The sequence below is a fragment of the Falco cherrug genome, chromosome 14, assembly GCF_023634085.1.
Source record: "Falco cherrug isolate bFalChe1 chromosome 14, bFalChe1.pri, whole genome shotgun sequence".
Classification (NCBI taxonomy): Eukaryota; Metazoa; Chordata; class Aves; order Falconiformes; family Falconidae; genus Falco; species Falco cherrug.
In genome coordinates, this window is record NC_073710.1 from 17,617,300 (window position 1) to 17,635,096 (window position 17,797).

The window sequence follows — 17,797 nt, forward strand, 5'->3', positions numbered from 1 at the left end:
AACATCTTGCCTTTTGAAAGCTAGGTGTCTCTGGAATTGGTAGAGGTTTTTTAAATTAAAACTATCTTAACAACGTCAGGCCTTCATCTCCAGAGGTGGAAAAAGTTTTCCTGTGTAGTCCTACTTCTCTAAATCCTAGGAAGTTTAAACTTGCAACACAAATGTAATCAGAATGTCAAGATGCTACATTTCATAAACCTGAAACAAATCCACTTGAGAGGCTCCCTGCTGTAAGTGAACCTGTGTGTAGGCTTTTGTGTGGAATTTGATGCATGCAGGGAGGGCTGGATTCTTCTGACCAGCAGCATCCAGGCTGCCTGCGCTAGTGGTGCTCCATCTCAAACCTCTCCGCAGCGTGTGCAAAAGTTCATATTGAATTAGCTCGTGTGCACAGCAGAATACCTCTGCAGTTTCAGTTCACTGACAGATGTCTTCCACAAGAGACTCGGGATGGAAGGATTACTCTGCGTTCTTCTTCTACCTTGCCATCCACCCCTCCTGTAATTTTCAAGATCTCTGGAGTCATAACATCAGGTAGAAATTCAACTGCATTATGATAATTAGTTTTCAAAGTATCCTACTAGAAAATTACGGTCCTCTCTAACAGCTTATATTATTTTGCAGGTTTTTTTGTATAACTGAGAAAATAATGTTTGTCGCTATGAATATTTAAAAGAAAAAACTAGAGTAGGTTCATTTGGAATATGGACCATACTTTGTCCCTTGTCTTCCTGTACAGTTCCCAAGCTTAGTAACGATCCCAACGTTTTCTGTTAGTTGGAGGATAGAAAATGCTGATTTCCACTGTTACCTGTATACCTTAGATAATTCAGAGTCGGTGAATGAGCAGATGCTCCTTGACTGAAAATTCATCTGTTCTATTGCCTCAGCTATAGCCGTGCATGAAGCAGTCTCTGCCGTGTAGCAGGCTGCTGTTTTCAGTCCCATCGTACTGAGGTGAGTGTTCACACAAGGCAGCGTTCAGCCCTAGAGGTAGTAAAATATGGAAGGTATTTCCAGAGGGGAGTATGTCGTAAGTACCTAGAAGCTAAATTCCCCTGTTCAGAGCATTTAAAATTGAGTCAGATGTATAAGATGCTGACTATCCTTTTAGGAATAGTAGCCCTGTTCCCATTGTAGGGATGATTCTGCTTGGTTCAGCCGTTATTTCAGGTTTTCCTTAGAACAGATTTGGCCCATGAACAACAGTCTGATGCTTTGACAGACTGATCCTCGTGAAATTTTCACAAACGGTAGACAGTGTAAAAGGCAAGACAAACTTTAAATCGTGATTGAGAACACGAGAAGAAAATGGCTGGTTAGAGACCAGAGAAGACTCACGTATTTTTGAGCTACTTTCTTGCTTGCTGTTGCTGAGAGTTCACTTACTACTGGCAGTGAAAGCATCCCTGACTGGTTTGTGTTTAGTTCCTGAATTTCCTTCACTTAGAGAAATTGCATGCTGGCAAGCTGATTGTTTTCTGACAAAACAATGGAATTAGAGGCAAATTTTCTTTCTGGCTCCAGGATTTGACAGCAAGTTCTCTGGAATCAGTCCTTTGGAAGTTTGGACCTAAAACAAAAGGGGGAAAACCTCTGATTTAACTTTCAGGTGTTCCATCACTGTATTTTTACATTGTTGTCAACAGTTCCCTTTTCACTTGCTTTGTTTTGGCACCTTGAATACAGGAAGCACTTCTAGCTGATCTAGCCCCTGAGCTTATTTCCTTTCCTTGAACGGGAATTACTTTACTCTGGAGAAAATTGACGCGTAAACAAGAAGCTGCTGTTTCCTGTGCCTGGAGAACCTGGTGTATTCAAGGGCACTTAACTTGGTTAAACTTATGATGGCTTAAGTGTCTTTATGTTCTAGGCCTTCAGCTAGCAGCTTTTCTGGTCTTCTGCTGCGGGTCTTGTAGCAATAATCTGCGAGTGTGGTTCTTAGAAATATCAGCTTGTAGTAAAACCTCTGTCTAATCTGTCTGATTTGACAGTGTCAAAACCTCAGCAAAAATCTTATCTGGTTTGAAACACTGGAAAATGTGGAAATAAAGTTTATAGTTTTCGCTGCAACTTTAAACATTTTTTTTTCCTGTAGTCCTAAAGAATTTACTTACTGTCTGCAATGGCTGCAATTTATAGTTACTATAACAAGCATGTTTGGCTTTACTTACTGTTACTTGGTAATGCAGTTCACTTTTCAGTTTTCTCACTGAAGCAGCAGTATTTTCAGTTGTCTGGGTGGGAGGGAATAGTTCTCTCCTTCTGGACTGTGGAAAATGTTACTAGTTACACAGATACGTACATGTTTGAATTTTCTGTGTAATGAAAAATGGGACTGAAACAAGTATATATGGATTTGTTTGAGACTGAAACAAGTACGTGTGGATTTTTTTATGTAGGGGCTATTTGTGAAGAATGCTTCTTTTGTGGAGCTTGCATTTTATATCTAAATATGAAAAGACAGAATTAGAAAATAGCTACCATAAGGGGAAGGCTACAAAGGAGGGAAGAAAATGATGTGTTAGTGTCTCTGTTCTGTGAAAATGATATTGCATGTGTGTAACTGTAGCACCATTGTTGACAAGTTACTACAAAAAAAAAAACAAAAAAACAAAAAAACCCACCAAACCAAACCCACCCCTACATTTCCTGGAAACTAACTATGAAGATAGAGCTTGGCTCCAGATAGTTGCTGGCTGTGATTTTTCAGATATCCAGAGTACTGAAAGATATAAAAGATGCATATAGGTCATAGTATCAACTATAATGACCTATTTATTTAATAGATCATTGTAACTTTTTAATAGATTCCTTATAACTTTCCCTCTTGACTTGCAACAAAATACCAAATGGGTACAAAAAACTACTGCCAGTTGAGATTGAAAAGTTTAGCTTTTGTTCTTAGGAAGAGTGAAGGGATACAGAAGACATTAATCCTGTCAGCAGCCTTGTGCTGTTTCTGGTGTAGGTGCTTATTTTATTTGCGGTTCAGTAGGCAGCACTCTGCTCGCCAACAGAGGTACCGTCGCTTGAAAAGTCAAATTTGCTGCCAGACAAATGGTGGCCCTGTTCTAACCTGCAGTGCGATGGTTCTCATATCCTGCACCTCAAGCTGCTATGGCACTCTACTTAAAGATACCCTTCTTAAAGAATTGTAAGATCCTGGGCGTACAAATTAGTGTTCTAAAAGATTTCCATGTTTCCCTATGGAATTCCCAGGGAAATTTGTATTAGGAGACAATGCAAACTGCACTGGCACTCAGCTCCTGCATTCTTCAGAGGTTATTTCACGTGAATATTGGGTGAAGACATGAAGCCATGGCATCCTTCCATTTTTTTAAAGGAATGAACACGTAAGTGTTTAGATACATAGAATATGTATCACCTACTTACTGAAACTATGCCTCTAGAAAGTGGTAATTCTTTAGCTCTGATGTTGAGATACCTGAAGATGAACACAATTAACAAACTGATACCAGAAAACTACAAAAAAACCCTACATTTATGCATGTTTATTAGTAAAGTAATAATTTTTAAAAACTGAATTCCTCCATCTTTTCAAGTGGTAACTACATGTTATTGGGAGCCTTGCACCGTTCCCTATTCCAAATTTTTTATCAAAGCATCAAAAGAAGGGAAGGGTAAGTTGCAATGAAACTCTTGTCCTGAGTGCTGAATTGAAATGCAGTTACGTATGTATCTATGGAAAGCCTGCTGGTTTACTTTGGGGTTTGTTTAACACAAAAGCGAAAGAGAACTTGATGTGAACATCCCTCCATTTAGTACAAGATAAAACAAGAATAAGTGAGTATCGGAATGCACAGAACACATTAACAGAGTTAAACAAATGGATCTACTTACACAAATATGGAAAAAATGACTGTAAATACCTGTCAGTCCCACCACTGTCTGCTTTCCAGGTCATTTCCATTTCTTTTAGGTGCCAAATTAGCAAGGAATGTACACAAATGTCTGACACTCAGTAGGGTTTTAGCACTAAGTTAAGAATATTATTAACTGCCTTGCGGAGTAGGCATGGATTTAAGAATGTACCTAATGTTAGGCTTTGCTTCAGTGCTCAGCAGTATCAAATACCCAATTACTGTGCTAGGCTACCACAGCCATTGAGAGTGAATCTAAATGAAGAGGTTGCACTTCATCCGCAGAATAAGCTATTTAAGGCTCTAATGAATCTATCTTATGGTCAGGAAGAAACTAAACCTACATGAAAGTAATTGGCATTCATCAGCTTATAATTCTTTTAATAGCATCTACAAAACCTACAAATACCCACATTGCTTACAAGGAATTTTTATTTTTTTTTCCTCACAGTCGAACAAGCTTTTAAAAAAGCATAAAATTACGGTTCCACAATACAGAAATGTTAGGTCAGTCTAGACAGCACTGCAGGTCCCGCAGCCTGGCTGACTAAGGAAGGTAGTCCAGAAAGCAGTGGAACCTCCTGCAGTTTTTCTTCACTTCCTGCCTTGACCTCAGCATTCCTGTTCCTGACATTATCTGTTAGAGAGTCCTGGGTGCCATCGTGTTTTGTGTGTTGGTTTTGGTTTGTATGTGGAATCTGCATTCAGGCAGGATGGCTGTTCTTTTTAAAAGCAATAGAATTAGAAACAGTTGCAATACTTGTCTGATCTAAGAGCACAGTGCCAGCATAACTGCTCAGGATCTTCTTATAGGAATGAGACCTCCATATGACTTGAGATAAATGATGATTCATGAATTTCTGGGTTTTGTCCCCTCACTTCATCATTCACAATGTCAGCTCCTTTTTCACCCTTCTGCTCTGTTGCTCTAGTATTGTGACTACAGGAAGCAACCTCAGCTGAAGTACCACTGAGCATCTTCTGAGAGATTATGGCTTTTGTATTTTTCTAAGAAGGGTGTGAAGTATCCTTGGGAGTGGCATCTTCCACAGGTGGAAGTACACGTGAAGACTGAAAGATTCAGAGCCATGGGGAGTAAGCACATTGAGCACATTCATCCCTTTATGCCATACAGCTTCTGGATTTTTCACTTCTTCCAGGTCCCAGGTGCAGTGTTCTTTTTATTGGCAGGTTCTTCACTGCACCCTGGAACATTTGAAGTTTTAACTGGTTACATATTTCCATTTTAATGCTGTATGTTCTAAGACAGCAGTTAGACTTAATAGGATGGGTTGAAATCTCTTCCTTTTTCTAAAGCTGTATCAGCTGTGCCATCTACACTTCACTCACCTTCTCCTTCTGCTTGATTTTGTGTGGTCTTGGCTTCTTGACCTGTGGTGTTGACAAGAGATTGCAACTAAGCAAAACTGGCAATTGTTGCAAGTCCCATTTGCCATGCGTTTCCTGGCTTGTTTCCGCAGCTGGAAGCAGGCAGGGAGGGAGGCAGTTTTACCTCAGCCTTGCACCTGGTGATAGGGAAAAGTGTGAAATCTAAACCAAGCCAGAGCATTGTAGGAAGAAATACGTAGAAGGAACAGTGTGTGCGGATGTAACTGGACACTCAGGTATTTGCATTTTCTTATGAGTACAAGGGAAGAAGTCACTGTAATTGCTCACAGGCTAAGGGTGCACTGCTGTTAGGGTGTGCAGCGGAGGCCCCCCTGAACTGCAGGAAGGCCCTGGGGCGCCCCTAGACCCCCCGGGGCGGGCTGGGGGTGCCGGTTTCCCCCCGCCCCCGCCCCGGCCGAGAGGGACCAGGCTCATCTCCCCGCTGGCGCGGCCCTGGCCACGGGCGGACGCTGCGCCCCACCCCCACCCCCCTCAGTGGCTCGGTGGGCGCTTTTCTCCGCCCCGGGTGTAAACCGTGCTGACGAGAACAAACGCCCCGATCCCAGCAAAAGGATTTCAAAGCGGCCGGACGTGGCGGTTGCCGTCGGCTGACTGCGACCCCTCACACGCGCACCCCCGCCGGCTCCCGCCCCCCGCCCCGGCCGCGGCGCCCCCGCTGAGGCGCCCCCGCTGCGGCGCGGCTCGGCCTGAGGCGGCGGGGGGCGCCTTCCCGCGCCCAGCGGTTACCGCGGCAACGCGGGGGGCGCGCGGCGGCCTGTGGGGAAATGGCGGGCGAGGCCCGCTGCGGCGGGGGGGCGCCCCCTCAGGGGGTCCCTGCCGAGCCCAGGTTATCCCGTGGGGCCTGGGGTTCGCCTGGCTACGGCGGAGCCTCGTAGGGGGAAGGGGGCCGCCGGGCTGAGGCGGCTGGGGTGGGGGGTGGCCGGTGGGGAAGGGCTGGGGGGTGCAGCGAGGGTCTGTGAATCGTCAGTCTAGGAGCGGGAACGGGGGGAACAACCGGGGGTGCTGGGAGAGGCCGAAGGGCGGGAGCGTCCACACAGGGGCTGAAAAACGTGAATAGGGAGAGGAGCGCGGGTGAGAAAAATGGGTATGAAATGACCAAATCAGAGGGAAAGGGAAGAAAAATGCTGAGAAAGGTGAAGAACCAAACAACAACAACAACAAAAAGAGGAGACAAACTGATCTTACGATATAAGGAATCCAAATAATCACAGCGAATCGCTGCCTGAACAACAGATCTTTAAATTAAAAAAAAAAAAAACGTAAAAATTACAATCGTGCATACAGTGAGCATATTTTTGTGTCTCAGATCATTAGCACTACTGAGACCGCCGCCTGCATTTGCTAGGAAGTCCTACGGTTATTTTCTAACATACATGAAGAGTGGGACAGAAGCACTCTTAGCAGGATGGGATCTGGGGACGTCCTGAAGTGCATTTATTCAGCTATTTGCATGAAAATCTATGTCAGAAGTTCTAGAACTGGAAGAGTGCCAGCCCTGCTAGTTGTTACTTAATCCTTGGTAAAAACATTCAATCCTTTTAAAAATAGCTGAACTATTTATATAAGAAAAATATTTTAAATGCTCTTTATCATCTTCTCCACAAATGAGATGTATCTGTTCAGTTGGGGTTTTTTTTCCCCTTTTCCACTGCAGTCTTAATTGGGTCTTTTTTTAGCTTACACTCTCTCCAGAAGTCTAAGCCAATGACTTAGGAGTCAACAGAGACGGTTAATGCTTTCCTAATAAAATTGTGTGTGAGCTTCGTCATACAGAAGGCAGAATCACAAGGTCATGAACTGAGGTAAACTCTCACAATTCTATTTTGTTGTTAATACCGTATCTTCATTTAGATCCTGATACTTAAAAAAACAAAACCAAACCAAAAACCAACCACAAAGCACCCTTTCCAAGTGTCACATCTCTGTTTAGCAGAACTTGCAGCTTTCTGGAAATTATTCACTGATCTTTGACATCAAATGTCCTTGATACAACTGTGTGAATCACACAACTTTCATCTTAATAGATAAAGACTGCATATCCTGGTTAGGTAAAGATAAGTTTTGGTACTTTGTTCTTTAACAGACTACTTAATTTTTTTATATATATACACCTCAGGTATATTACCTAATTCTATTACCTGGCATTTCTCTGAGATGTGACTAAAATACAGTGCGAGAAGGTATTTTTAAAGTATAAGCATGCAGAACCAGTGTATCATGCAAGGCTTTACACACTGTCAGTGTAAATACCATTGTCAAATTCATGTAGTCATGTCAGATTATTGAACTTGGGTGATATTCTAGTGTAACACCCACATAACTCATCTGCTTCAGAAGAGCTGCACAAATGAGAGTAGAAGCTGACCTTTCCAATTCACGTACTGAGTCACAACTTCATCTCAAAAGCTGATGTAATCATAATGCACTTTGCCTTTACATCCATTTTATCTTCCTACAGTTCTCATTACTAAAAATAAATCTGTTGTGGAAAGTTGAAGTGGGCATGTGACAGTGGCCACTTTGGATAAGCCCCAGTGCTCAGACACTCCTCCCTATTAATGGTTCCATCGTAGTTCTGCCTAACGCTCCCCAGCACTGGCACCCACTCTCTCCTAGATTACCTGGAGTCAAGGCAATGGGTAAATGCAGCAGAAGAAAGCTCCCAGTTAAATTTCCTCCATTGGTTTTGCATTTTTCTGTGCAAAGCATTTAAATCTCAACAAAAGAGGGGACAAAACATCTCTGTTCAGTTAGTTGGAAATTCTCAGGCATCAAACGGATTTGAAATGCATTTTGGCACAGCAGAAATGTCAGGGTCACTCAGCACTACATAGGCAGAATGAGGCTGTCTAATATTTTTTACAATGTCAGCTGGAAGATGCAGAGACTGGTCTACAAAAATGTTATTAGGATGAACTGTTATCTTATGATCACGCTATTTAAATCTGCAAAGGTAGAGGAATCTGTAGGAATGGAAACAATGCCTGAGTGCCATTTTCTAAGCCTGTTGACACTAACTGTAATGTAAGACCTGCTTTTCTCACCTTATAATTGAGCAACACTGTATAGCTCTAGAATTTACATTAATGTCTGCTCTATTCCTACTGGCACCTTCAAAATTATCTTGTCATAATAGTAATACTATTTTCCAGGGAAAAGATAATGGGTATTTCTTTAAAGGGGCTAGCTAGGTCAGTACTAATGACTTCGTTATCAGCTTTGGTTTTGACAGTATTATTTAGAAAAGAGCCTTGGATAATGTCCTTAATATAGCACTATAAATGAACAGTCAGATTAGACTTCTAAACTTACGTGTTCAAAATTTTGTGAACTAAATTAAGATGGAGAGGGGGGTGGTGTATGGATGCCTACCACTGCATATATTTCTGTATATATATATATACATAGTTTCTGTATGTGTGGTAGCGCTTGCTCGTTTCTAAGGATTGAAGCATTTGCTGTGTACAAATATTTATAGCAGGCAAAACCAAAAGAACTTCCTCTTACAAATGGTGTCTGATGCTTCCCATTTTGAACTCGTACCACAGTTTCCACATCACAGAAGGATGCACAAGGCTGCAGGCTATTTGAGGAAATGTCTGCGTGTGTTTGTTAAATTTCAGTGCTTGGAACTTTCATTTACTATCTCCATCTTAAATTCATCAGAGGCGCAAGACCAGCCTAGTAACAAGGACACCCTCAGAAGTGAAAGGGTAACAGTTCCCACAGCTTCACCCCTGGCAAGTGAGCAAGAGAGTAAAAAGCAAGCATCAGCCTACTTCCTACGGTAGATTCAGCGAGACATGTGGGAATGTTCAGATCAAGAGAAAGAAAGTGAGAAATACCTTTGCTAAAGGTTCTGCCGGAGTTTACATGGTGACAGGGCTCAACGAAGGCAAGGCTGAGGTGTCCCCCACGTGTGCCAGAACTTGAGGTGTCTGAGGGAAAATGCAGGTGAACGTGTGAGCACCTCCAGGATTAGCTGGTGAGTTGATGTTTTGCTGATTTAAGTACCGTTTAATTCTGATTTTTTAAAAGCCTTTAAGTGGCTTTCTTCTACTATATTCCAGAAGGATTGCCTGTAAAGTTATTTACAGTGAGCATGCTCTTATAAAGTCTCTTTCTACCCTGTTCTCCACTCCTGACCTGCCCATACAGTATTCTTGCTCTCTTGCAAGGCTGAAGAGCCATCAGGTTTTACCTGATGATGACAAGAGCTGAACTCAGCTGAAATTACTGAACTTTGTTCAATCAGTTTACATGGGTGTTCATCTGCATCTAATGTTGCCTTGACCTGGCTAGTCCAAAGCTTATTGTGTTGGTTTGGGGTTTTTTTTCTTTCTTATCACAGGATTATCTCACGTTTTGTGCCAGTCTTGGGTTTACTGACTTTGGGGAACCTGTATTTAGACCTCAGTTACATGAACTGCATCACCTACAATCACCAGTGAAGAAAGGAGTTGGGGTTTTTTTTGTTCTGTGAAATATTACCAAGGTTGTGGGAGAAAAGAGGTGGCCTGAAAAAGCCCCAAAGCAAGAGTATTACACAAGTTTATGATAAGAAGTTAGGCAACTAAAATTACCAGAAGAGGGGAAGTTCAACTCTACTAAAGCACCCTGACTGTGTAAGGTCGTGTTCCCTGTATACACCATAAAGACACATCCAGAACTGACTGAATATATAATCAGGTTTAAACCAGTTTAGTTTATTAGTTCTGACAGTCACACAATAGTTTAAAAATGCAAGGATCTTCCATATTAAAGTAAAAAAATAAAATTCTTACTGTTCACTGGTTTTAAAGTGAAATTAACATCAGCAAAAACAAGTGTTAATTCCTTAGAAAACTGTCATCGTGACAGATAGAAATTACTAAAAAATAATTCAAAAGCATGTAGCCTTAAAGCCTGTTTGAACAATTTTTTGGCTCTGTTCTTTTTCTCCCCCAAATTAGCATGAGTTGAAAAGACCCAAACATGAGTTCATGTTATTTTCCTGACGTACTTATTTTTGGGAGGGAAGCACGCGAAAGAGGCCTAACGAATCTTTCCCATAGTGTGCGTTAAAGGACAAGTGAGACAATTTTAAGATCCTGGGCTAATGAATTCAGATGTAATTCCCTACATTATTACTCTTTGATTTTTCAAAGCCTATGATCATTCTGCGAATGTAAGACAATGACACGACACATCATCTGGAAGTATAATGGTATCAAATTTAACACTCATGGGCATAATTTTTCATGCCCTGTTTATGAGCCATCTGTCATTAAAAAGATTTGGAACCCTGCAGCAATAACCTAGGAGTTATTTTCATACTTATTAATAAAGGAGTTAAAGCTGATGGTTCTAATATGAGACAGTGGGGAACTTTACCCCGTGTTCTGGTGGCTTGCTTTTTTTTTTTAACTCTTGGTCCTTATCGGGTTTTCTTGTCCCATTCTTAATCTCATCAGCGGCATTTCCACTGCCAAGACTTTCAAAGGAACGCCAAGTGCTGCAGGTGAAACAATGAAGGTGTAAAATCTCCTGCTCAGAAGCTAAATCAGAATCACATGTCAACACAGTTCAGGCTCAGTCTCCGGCAGGACGGCGGGATCACTCTTTTTAATGCAATTTACTAATTAAAAACGAGTACCAGATTACGGAAAGTCTCCAATGAAGCGGCTTACTAAAATAGTGTTTTAGCTCCTTGAACTGGCTGCAACCAGTCTGCTTTTCATTAAACTATAATTAATTCAAATATCGCTCGGCAATTAGTAAACGCTCTCCTGCGAAGAACAAACGCGGTCTGTGTTTCATAACCAGCCCTCCGTGTTTAGACCGGAGCCGCTTTTACTACCGATGGCAATCTGTAGGAGGGCTGCGGCAGGTGTATTTTATTCAGCAGATGCACTGTAAACGCATTACAGCAGATTAGCTGGATTTCTTCCTTTAAATGTACACTGCGAGATCCAACTTGCAAGCCAGCTGTTTCTTACCGGCCCGTTTAATCTCCCCGAGCCCGGCTTTGCTCCTTCCTTTAGCAGCTATTTCTGTAACGGATCGGACGAGCGAGCGCGCCGCTATGAATTTTAATGCTTCCACCGGGGAATCCCTCCCGCCTCCTCTTTTCGGCTGAGATCCTCGAGGAAAGACCCAGAACATCAGCGAGGAGGAGGAGGAGGAGGCGGAGGAGGATGAGAGGGCCGGCGTAGGCGCGGTATTGGGGGAGCCGGCGGGAGAGGGGGGCCGGCAGCCGGGGGTGTAACGGGAAGGTGGCGGGGCCGCCAGCGAGGCGGGCGGGGAGCGCGGAGCTATGGGGGAGGAAGGATGACTCGGGGCGTATTTCGCTGCCTGACCCCGGCACGTCAGCAGCGGCGGCAGCCGGAGCGCCGCGGTCCCGCCGCCCGCGGACACATGCACCCGCCGGCATCCGCCGGGGCCGGCCGCGACGGGGACGCGCCGAGGTGACCGCTCTGCCCCTGGGTGCGGGCGAAGGCGAGAGGCAGAGCCCGCGGCCCGGGCGCTAGACCGCCCCGCCAGCCGCACGCCGCGGCCCGAGAGGAGGAGCGCCGGCCGGCCGGGACGCAGCGGGGCGGCGGGCCCCGGGTCGTGCGCCAGCCGCCGTCACGGCCGCCGGTCCCCCCATGGATAAGGCGGGCTCGCTGCACACCTCGGTGCCCGCGCCGCCGCCCCGGCTCTACCTGCCGCGCAACTTCAGCTGCAGCGCCTGCCTGTATGGCAGCCTGGCCGAGCAGTGCAAGGGGGGCTGCAGCCCCGACGGCGACGCCGCGCCCCCGCCCGTGGTGCGGGAAGCGGCGGGCGAGAAGCCGCCGCCGCCGCCCCGCGGCCGGGAGCCCTCGCTGCCCGCCGTGCCGCCTAGCCCCACGCAGCGCCGCCGCGCCAAGTCGCTGCCCACGCCCGGCGACCGCAGCCTGCGGCCGGCGCTGCAGCAGAGCCCGTCTCGCCGCAAGACGGTGCGGTTCGCCGACTCGCTCGGCCTGGAGCTCACCTCCGTGCGCCACTTCTGCGAGGCCGACCTGCCGCAGGTGCCGCCGCCCGCCCCGCCGCCGCCGCGCACCGCCGACCTCTTCAAGACCAGGAAGCCGCCGGCGCTGGGCGAGCTGGAGCCGGTGCTGTTCGGGCCGCCGCCGCCGCTGCTGGAGCCGCTCTTCCCGCCGCAGCCCGGCGCCAGCCCCGGCTTCGCGGAGCGGGTGCGGCAGCACAAGGTGAGGCTGGAGTGGGTGCGGGCCGAGCCGGCGGGGCTGCGCGGCGCCGTGCGCGTCCTCAACCTGGCGTACGAGAAGGCCGTGTCGGTGCGCTACACGCTCAACGGCTGGGCCAGCTGCGCCGAGGTCCCCGCCGCCTACCAGCCGGCCGGGCCGGCGGACGGCCTCACCGACCGCTTCGCCTTCCTCCTGCCCTTGGGTGCCGCCGCCGCCGAGGCCACGCTGGAGTTCGCCGTCCGCTACCGCGTCGCCGGCGCCGAGTACTGGGACAACAACGAGGGTACGAACTACCGGCTGCGCGGCCGGCAGCGCGGCCCGCCCGCCGGCGGCCTCCCGCAGGACCCCGACAGCACCGCCTGGGTCCACTTCATCTGAGGCGGGGGGCGGCGGGAGGCGCGGAGCCCGGCGGGCCGGGGGCGCCCCCTCAGGGCAGGGCTCGGCGCCCCCCGCCGCCCTGCCCGCCCGGGGGTCTGCGGCCCCCCAGCCGCCTCTCTGTAAGTCGCCGGCGGGTGTGCTCCCCAGCCCTGTTTACAGACGATAATTTATATGCTCTCCTTCAGTCGCGGGGTGGGGGGGCCCTGCCGGCCGGGACGGGGGGCGCCGTGGCTGCTCTCGCCGCCCGGGGCCGCAGGGCTGCCTGGTCACCCCACAGGTGCGAGCCGGCGGCTCCCGGGGGCCGGAGGTCGGGATCGGCTGCTGTCACCCCCGCGGGGCCGGCCGCGGTGACACGGAGGGCAGTGTCACAGGGCACCCGCCCTGCCGTCCTGCTCCGCTAATGCCGCTTAAGCAAAGCCAGGCCCGGCGGGGCCGCTCCCGGCCCGCAGCCGCGCTGCCTCCCGCTAATTGCCCCGCGGGGCGACGGGCCTGGCAGGGCCGGGGCCAGCGGCACGCAGCGGGTTTGGACCCAAAGAGCCACGAGTACAGGTGCCACCAGGCGTACCTGTGTTCCATCGTGCTGTCGCAAATGGTGGATCGGTTCAAACAGAAATTTTTTAAAAAATTTGAACCCTCTTTCAGGTGTCTAAACATCTTTAGAAAAGCAAAACAATGTCGCATACTCATAGGAATGCGAGCCACTGAGAGGGTTTAAAAAGCAAGTGTTCCGTTTTAAAATTCACCTGGTATGTTGTCGTAAAGGTTTGTCAGGATCTGATGTTTGTGTCGGCAGGGAGGGGCCCATAAAGCTGCTTGTGTCAGGTCAGCAGGAAAGTCGTGGAACATGCACCAGAGGAACTAGAGATGGCAAGAGCTGAATCCATAATTCTAGTCTGCATCCCAAGCAACGCTTCCAGTTCTATTCCTGTTAACAGTTTAATTGCATCTCTCATGCTAAGGTATCAGTGCAGGAGCCTGCTTTCTGAAAAACAAAATGCTTCAAAGTTTTCATCGTCATTTCAGTGACAGATTTCACAAAACTGGCTAAATTTAGTCAGACAAACTGCAAAAAGTTGTAGCTTGCCGTAGAAAAATACATCAACAAGAATTACAGAGCATCCTGACTTCTGCCTTCAAAAGTATATTTTAAATTACATTAACAGTAAACGTAGTCTTTTCCTTTTGAAACTTGCTTTTTAGGAGTTCAGCTAAATACAGGTGCTGGTGCCAAATCTGGGTATTGATTTTCCAGGATCTAGGTGTGTATGTGTTTGCAAGTGAGGGACCTCTACGAATATGACTTCTAAGAATGGTACAACCGATGTCAGTGTCATCATCTGCTTATGAAGGACTGTAAGATCAGGCCTTTGACGTTTTGGATCTTTGGTAGATTGTTTAGGAATGGAGTGTGTTTAACTGCATTTTTCCAGGTAACCCTCAAAAGGGTTAAGTGTCCCAAGCAGCTTGAGTAATGTCGAGTTCATGGAACCTTTTCACTTTGGTGGGAATTGAGAGCACTTTTGTCTCCTGAGGGTCTGGTTCAGTCAGAATAATTAAACTTATAAATTCGAGGGGGGAGGGAAGTCTGGAAACTTGATGGAAAAAGAGTATTTCATTTAATTTCTCTAGATTACTGTTTCTGATTTAATAGAAACAATAGAAAGACTTCTCCTGTAGTATTGGTAGCTTGGTTTTTATTTCTCAGTTTTCTAATCCCCATGTTTTTAATAGAAACAGAATATAAATGAAATTTACTGTCATCTACTGAGGATTTCACATTTTAGAGTATCAAGGCCCAAATCTTCTAATACAGTAATCCTCTGTATTGCTAGGACACATTTATAAAGCTACAATTGCAGAATTAGGGTCTTAAAATGTGATAATTAAAGCATGTTAAGTGGTGTATTTGGTAAAGAAAGCCCAAGTGTCTTTTAGTTAAAGTCATTCTTTTTATAAGAGCCTTAATACTGGAGAGAAGGAAAAGGACTTGTCTCCATTTGAAAGCACTTTGAAATCTGGTGGAAATATAGCCAAACACCTTTTTATGTATGTGTTAAGCTTTCAGAAACATTTTTTTGCTTGGCCTTTTTTACCCGAATAGCGAACCAACAACTGTTACAGAGAGTGATGAAAAGGCTTGGAGAAAAAAATATAGTTTCTATGCATTTTAAACTAACTGATACTGCAACTTTGCTTATAAAGACTTCACAGGATTTCCTGTTTGCTGTTTTAATGGCTTTAGAAGCACAAATGGTGCTAAAACCATTTTTAACAGTGAATAACTGTAGAACTTCTTTTCCAGTGAATGGCAATGCTTATTGCTGTTTGATTTATGCAGCATCTGCGGGTCTCTAGTCATTTAAAAAACTCCTTATAGCATCTGTGGCTTAAACTCTTTAAATCTGGAATACCTAAATGGATGTACGTGCATCAAGTACGCTAGCAAGTTGTTGTAATTACCTTTCTGGTTGTTTTTTTGATCATGACTAAGGTGAAATTACTGTTGCTCTCAGTTGAAATTTTGTAGGTAGAATTGGGCTATGGCTTTATAATACTGTTCATATATTATTGCTCTTTTATTTGTGGCCCCTTTCATCAAACACGAATCTGAATATTAAACCTTTTGAGGATGTAGCATACCAGAAGAATGTTTTGAAAAACAGAGTCTCCTGAGCTTTCAAGCAGTTAAGCCTGTCCTCAGCACTAAATTTGGTAGGCTTGAACTTGATCACAGGTTATTGATGAGATATGTGCAAGTCCAGTAAAAGACACGGTCTTCTAGAAGCATTTATAAACACCTACTTTTTAAAGCCTGGAAAGGTAAGGTTGTGGCCAGTCAACTTTGACTAGAGAATGCTAGTGATGAAATCTAGTGGGAGAGGTTTGAGGTGTTTTAATAGAAATCTATCAGTGGTATATGCCAAAGCTCTGCTATGTTGATTACACTTTTTCACTAATATCACGTTAAATTATCTCCAAGCAAGATCTAGCTAGATCTCCAAAAACATCTCTAGTTGCAATGGCTATAAGTATTCTTTCCACTGGCAGCCTTTGTATACGTTTTTCCAATCCTTTAGAGTTCAATCTGATGCCATCTATGTGTGGCATGCTAGAAGCATTGTGATTAAAAAAAAAAAAAAAAAAAAAAAGTGATGGAATAAAAATCCCAAATAGTTATTATGTAATATTTACATAAATTATGACTTTGAGGAGAAAGACCTGTGTTGAAGAGGATAATTTTCAAGTTGGCGGGACATCAATCATTTCAATGGGAGCAGGAACAAAACAACTTCTTAAAATCACATGTCTAAAGAACACAGTTCCACAAAATGAACTTTCAGAGGCAAAGTAAAATATTTTTAAATTTTCAAGCCAACTTTTTTTCTGGGGGAAAAAAAATGTCAGCTGTTTGTATTTTTATTCGCATGAATAGAGCCCATGCCACCTTCCTTTCCAAGTGATACTAGAATGGTTTAGGCAAGGCAATAATACTTAGGTCGTGTACTTCACTTTTAAATCAATTACTCATTGCTTATGTCTCTGCAGATGTAAAAGCGTACCTGTCATTTATTGTGTAAGGTTGTAGCTTTATGAAATGTGCCATGTTATTTTATGTGCACTATAATGATACTTTATACAGTGAGTCAAATTGTAGTGTATGTCTGATATACGTTGGTGTTTGCTGCTTCACCCTTAAACTGGTAGATCTTTTGCATGGGGTTATATGCCTTTCATGGCAATATTCTTGAAATCTACCCTAATTATTAGAAATCCTAAACGGAATTGGAACTATCAAGTGACTGTAAATGGAATTTCAGCTAGCTAAACGTATTACTATTTATTAGCATTAAATCAGTAACTGAAACTGTCATACGTATTTTCAATATATGTACATAATTTCAGGTAAATTTTTTTTCTCCTCTTGCCATTCACAAGTAACTTTTTAATGTAAATATGTGTGCCTGGGTATCTCGGTGAAGAACAGAATAAGTGCGCACTCTTTGTTGTTTCAGCATATGTGAGGGGAAAATGTATCACTTGAATGAACAAATGTCTGTTCATGCATAAGCATGATCTCTTTATGGATACATGAAACCTTTTTCCATAGCGCCAACAGGCAAGCATCTGCTAATTCTATATTTTAATGTAAAGTAACTTACAGAAATATCAGAATCAGCTTTTTAGCATGTCATTAAATATATATTGAAATTTTTATGTGCCTTTCAACATTTCTTAGGAAGAAATCCCATGTGTTCCTTAGCTCTCTCACCAAAAGTCCAATAATGGCTTTGTCGTTAATATGAAATTTATACTAAAAATAATCAATTCTAGTTCCTGATACACTTACAGCTGTGCCAGGAATTCTGTGTCTGTAGCAGCCAGAAGAATTTGGTAATATTTTCTCATGTTACAGTGAAAGAATTTGCAGTCAGAAATATGTCTTCCTGCTAGACCTCAACATTTATGTAGTTAAGTAAAAAAAAAACAAAACAACCAACCAAACAACTGTGACCATAGTTAATATAACAAAATATATTTATTGTACATATTCACCTCTTACACAGATATTCTAAATATATATTCTATCTGAAACCAGAAGTTCTAGTTTTTTATGAAATGTATTTGTGGAGACATAGTCTCTTCAGCTTCTATTGTTATTTATCTGAATCTGCATAATATATATCGTTAAAACTTTTGGATGGATTTAATGTGTCTGCACGGTTTGTATCATGAGAGAAAAGTGCTTACCGTAAGGAATATCTGAAGAAAATGACTTTTACCTTCCAATTATACTGCATGGCTTTTTGGCAAATCATCAGTAATTCAGTTTCCTGTATGCACTTTATGTGTACGTGTTCTGGATATATGAAAGGATTACTTGCTGAAATGAAAATATTTTTGAGCACTGAAATTAAGCTT

At 44.4% G+C, this 17,797-nt stretch overlaps 1 protein-coding gene across 1 annotated transcript; it reads left to right on the forward strand.

The window, feature by feature from the left end:
- Nucleotides 1-11,892: 11,892 nt before the first annotated feature.
- On the forward strand, nucleotides 11,893-17,375 carry LOC129737388 (protein phosphatase 1 regulatory subunit 3E-like). The gene has a single exon (XM_055726991.1). It carries the CDS (start codon nucleotides 11,921-11,923, stop codon nucleotides 12,875-12,877), a length of 957 nt encoding a protein of 318 aa, XP_055582966.1. The 5' UTR covers nucleotides 11,893-11,920; the 3' UTR covers nucleotides 12,878-17,375.
- The last annotated feature ends 422 nt before the right edge of the window (nucleotides 17,376-17,797 follow it).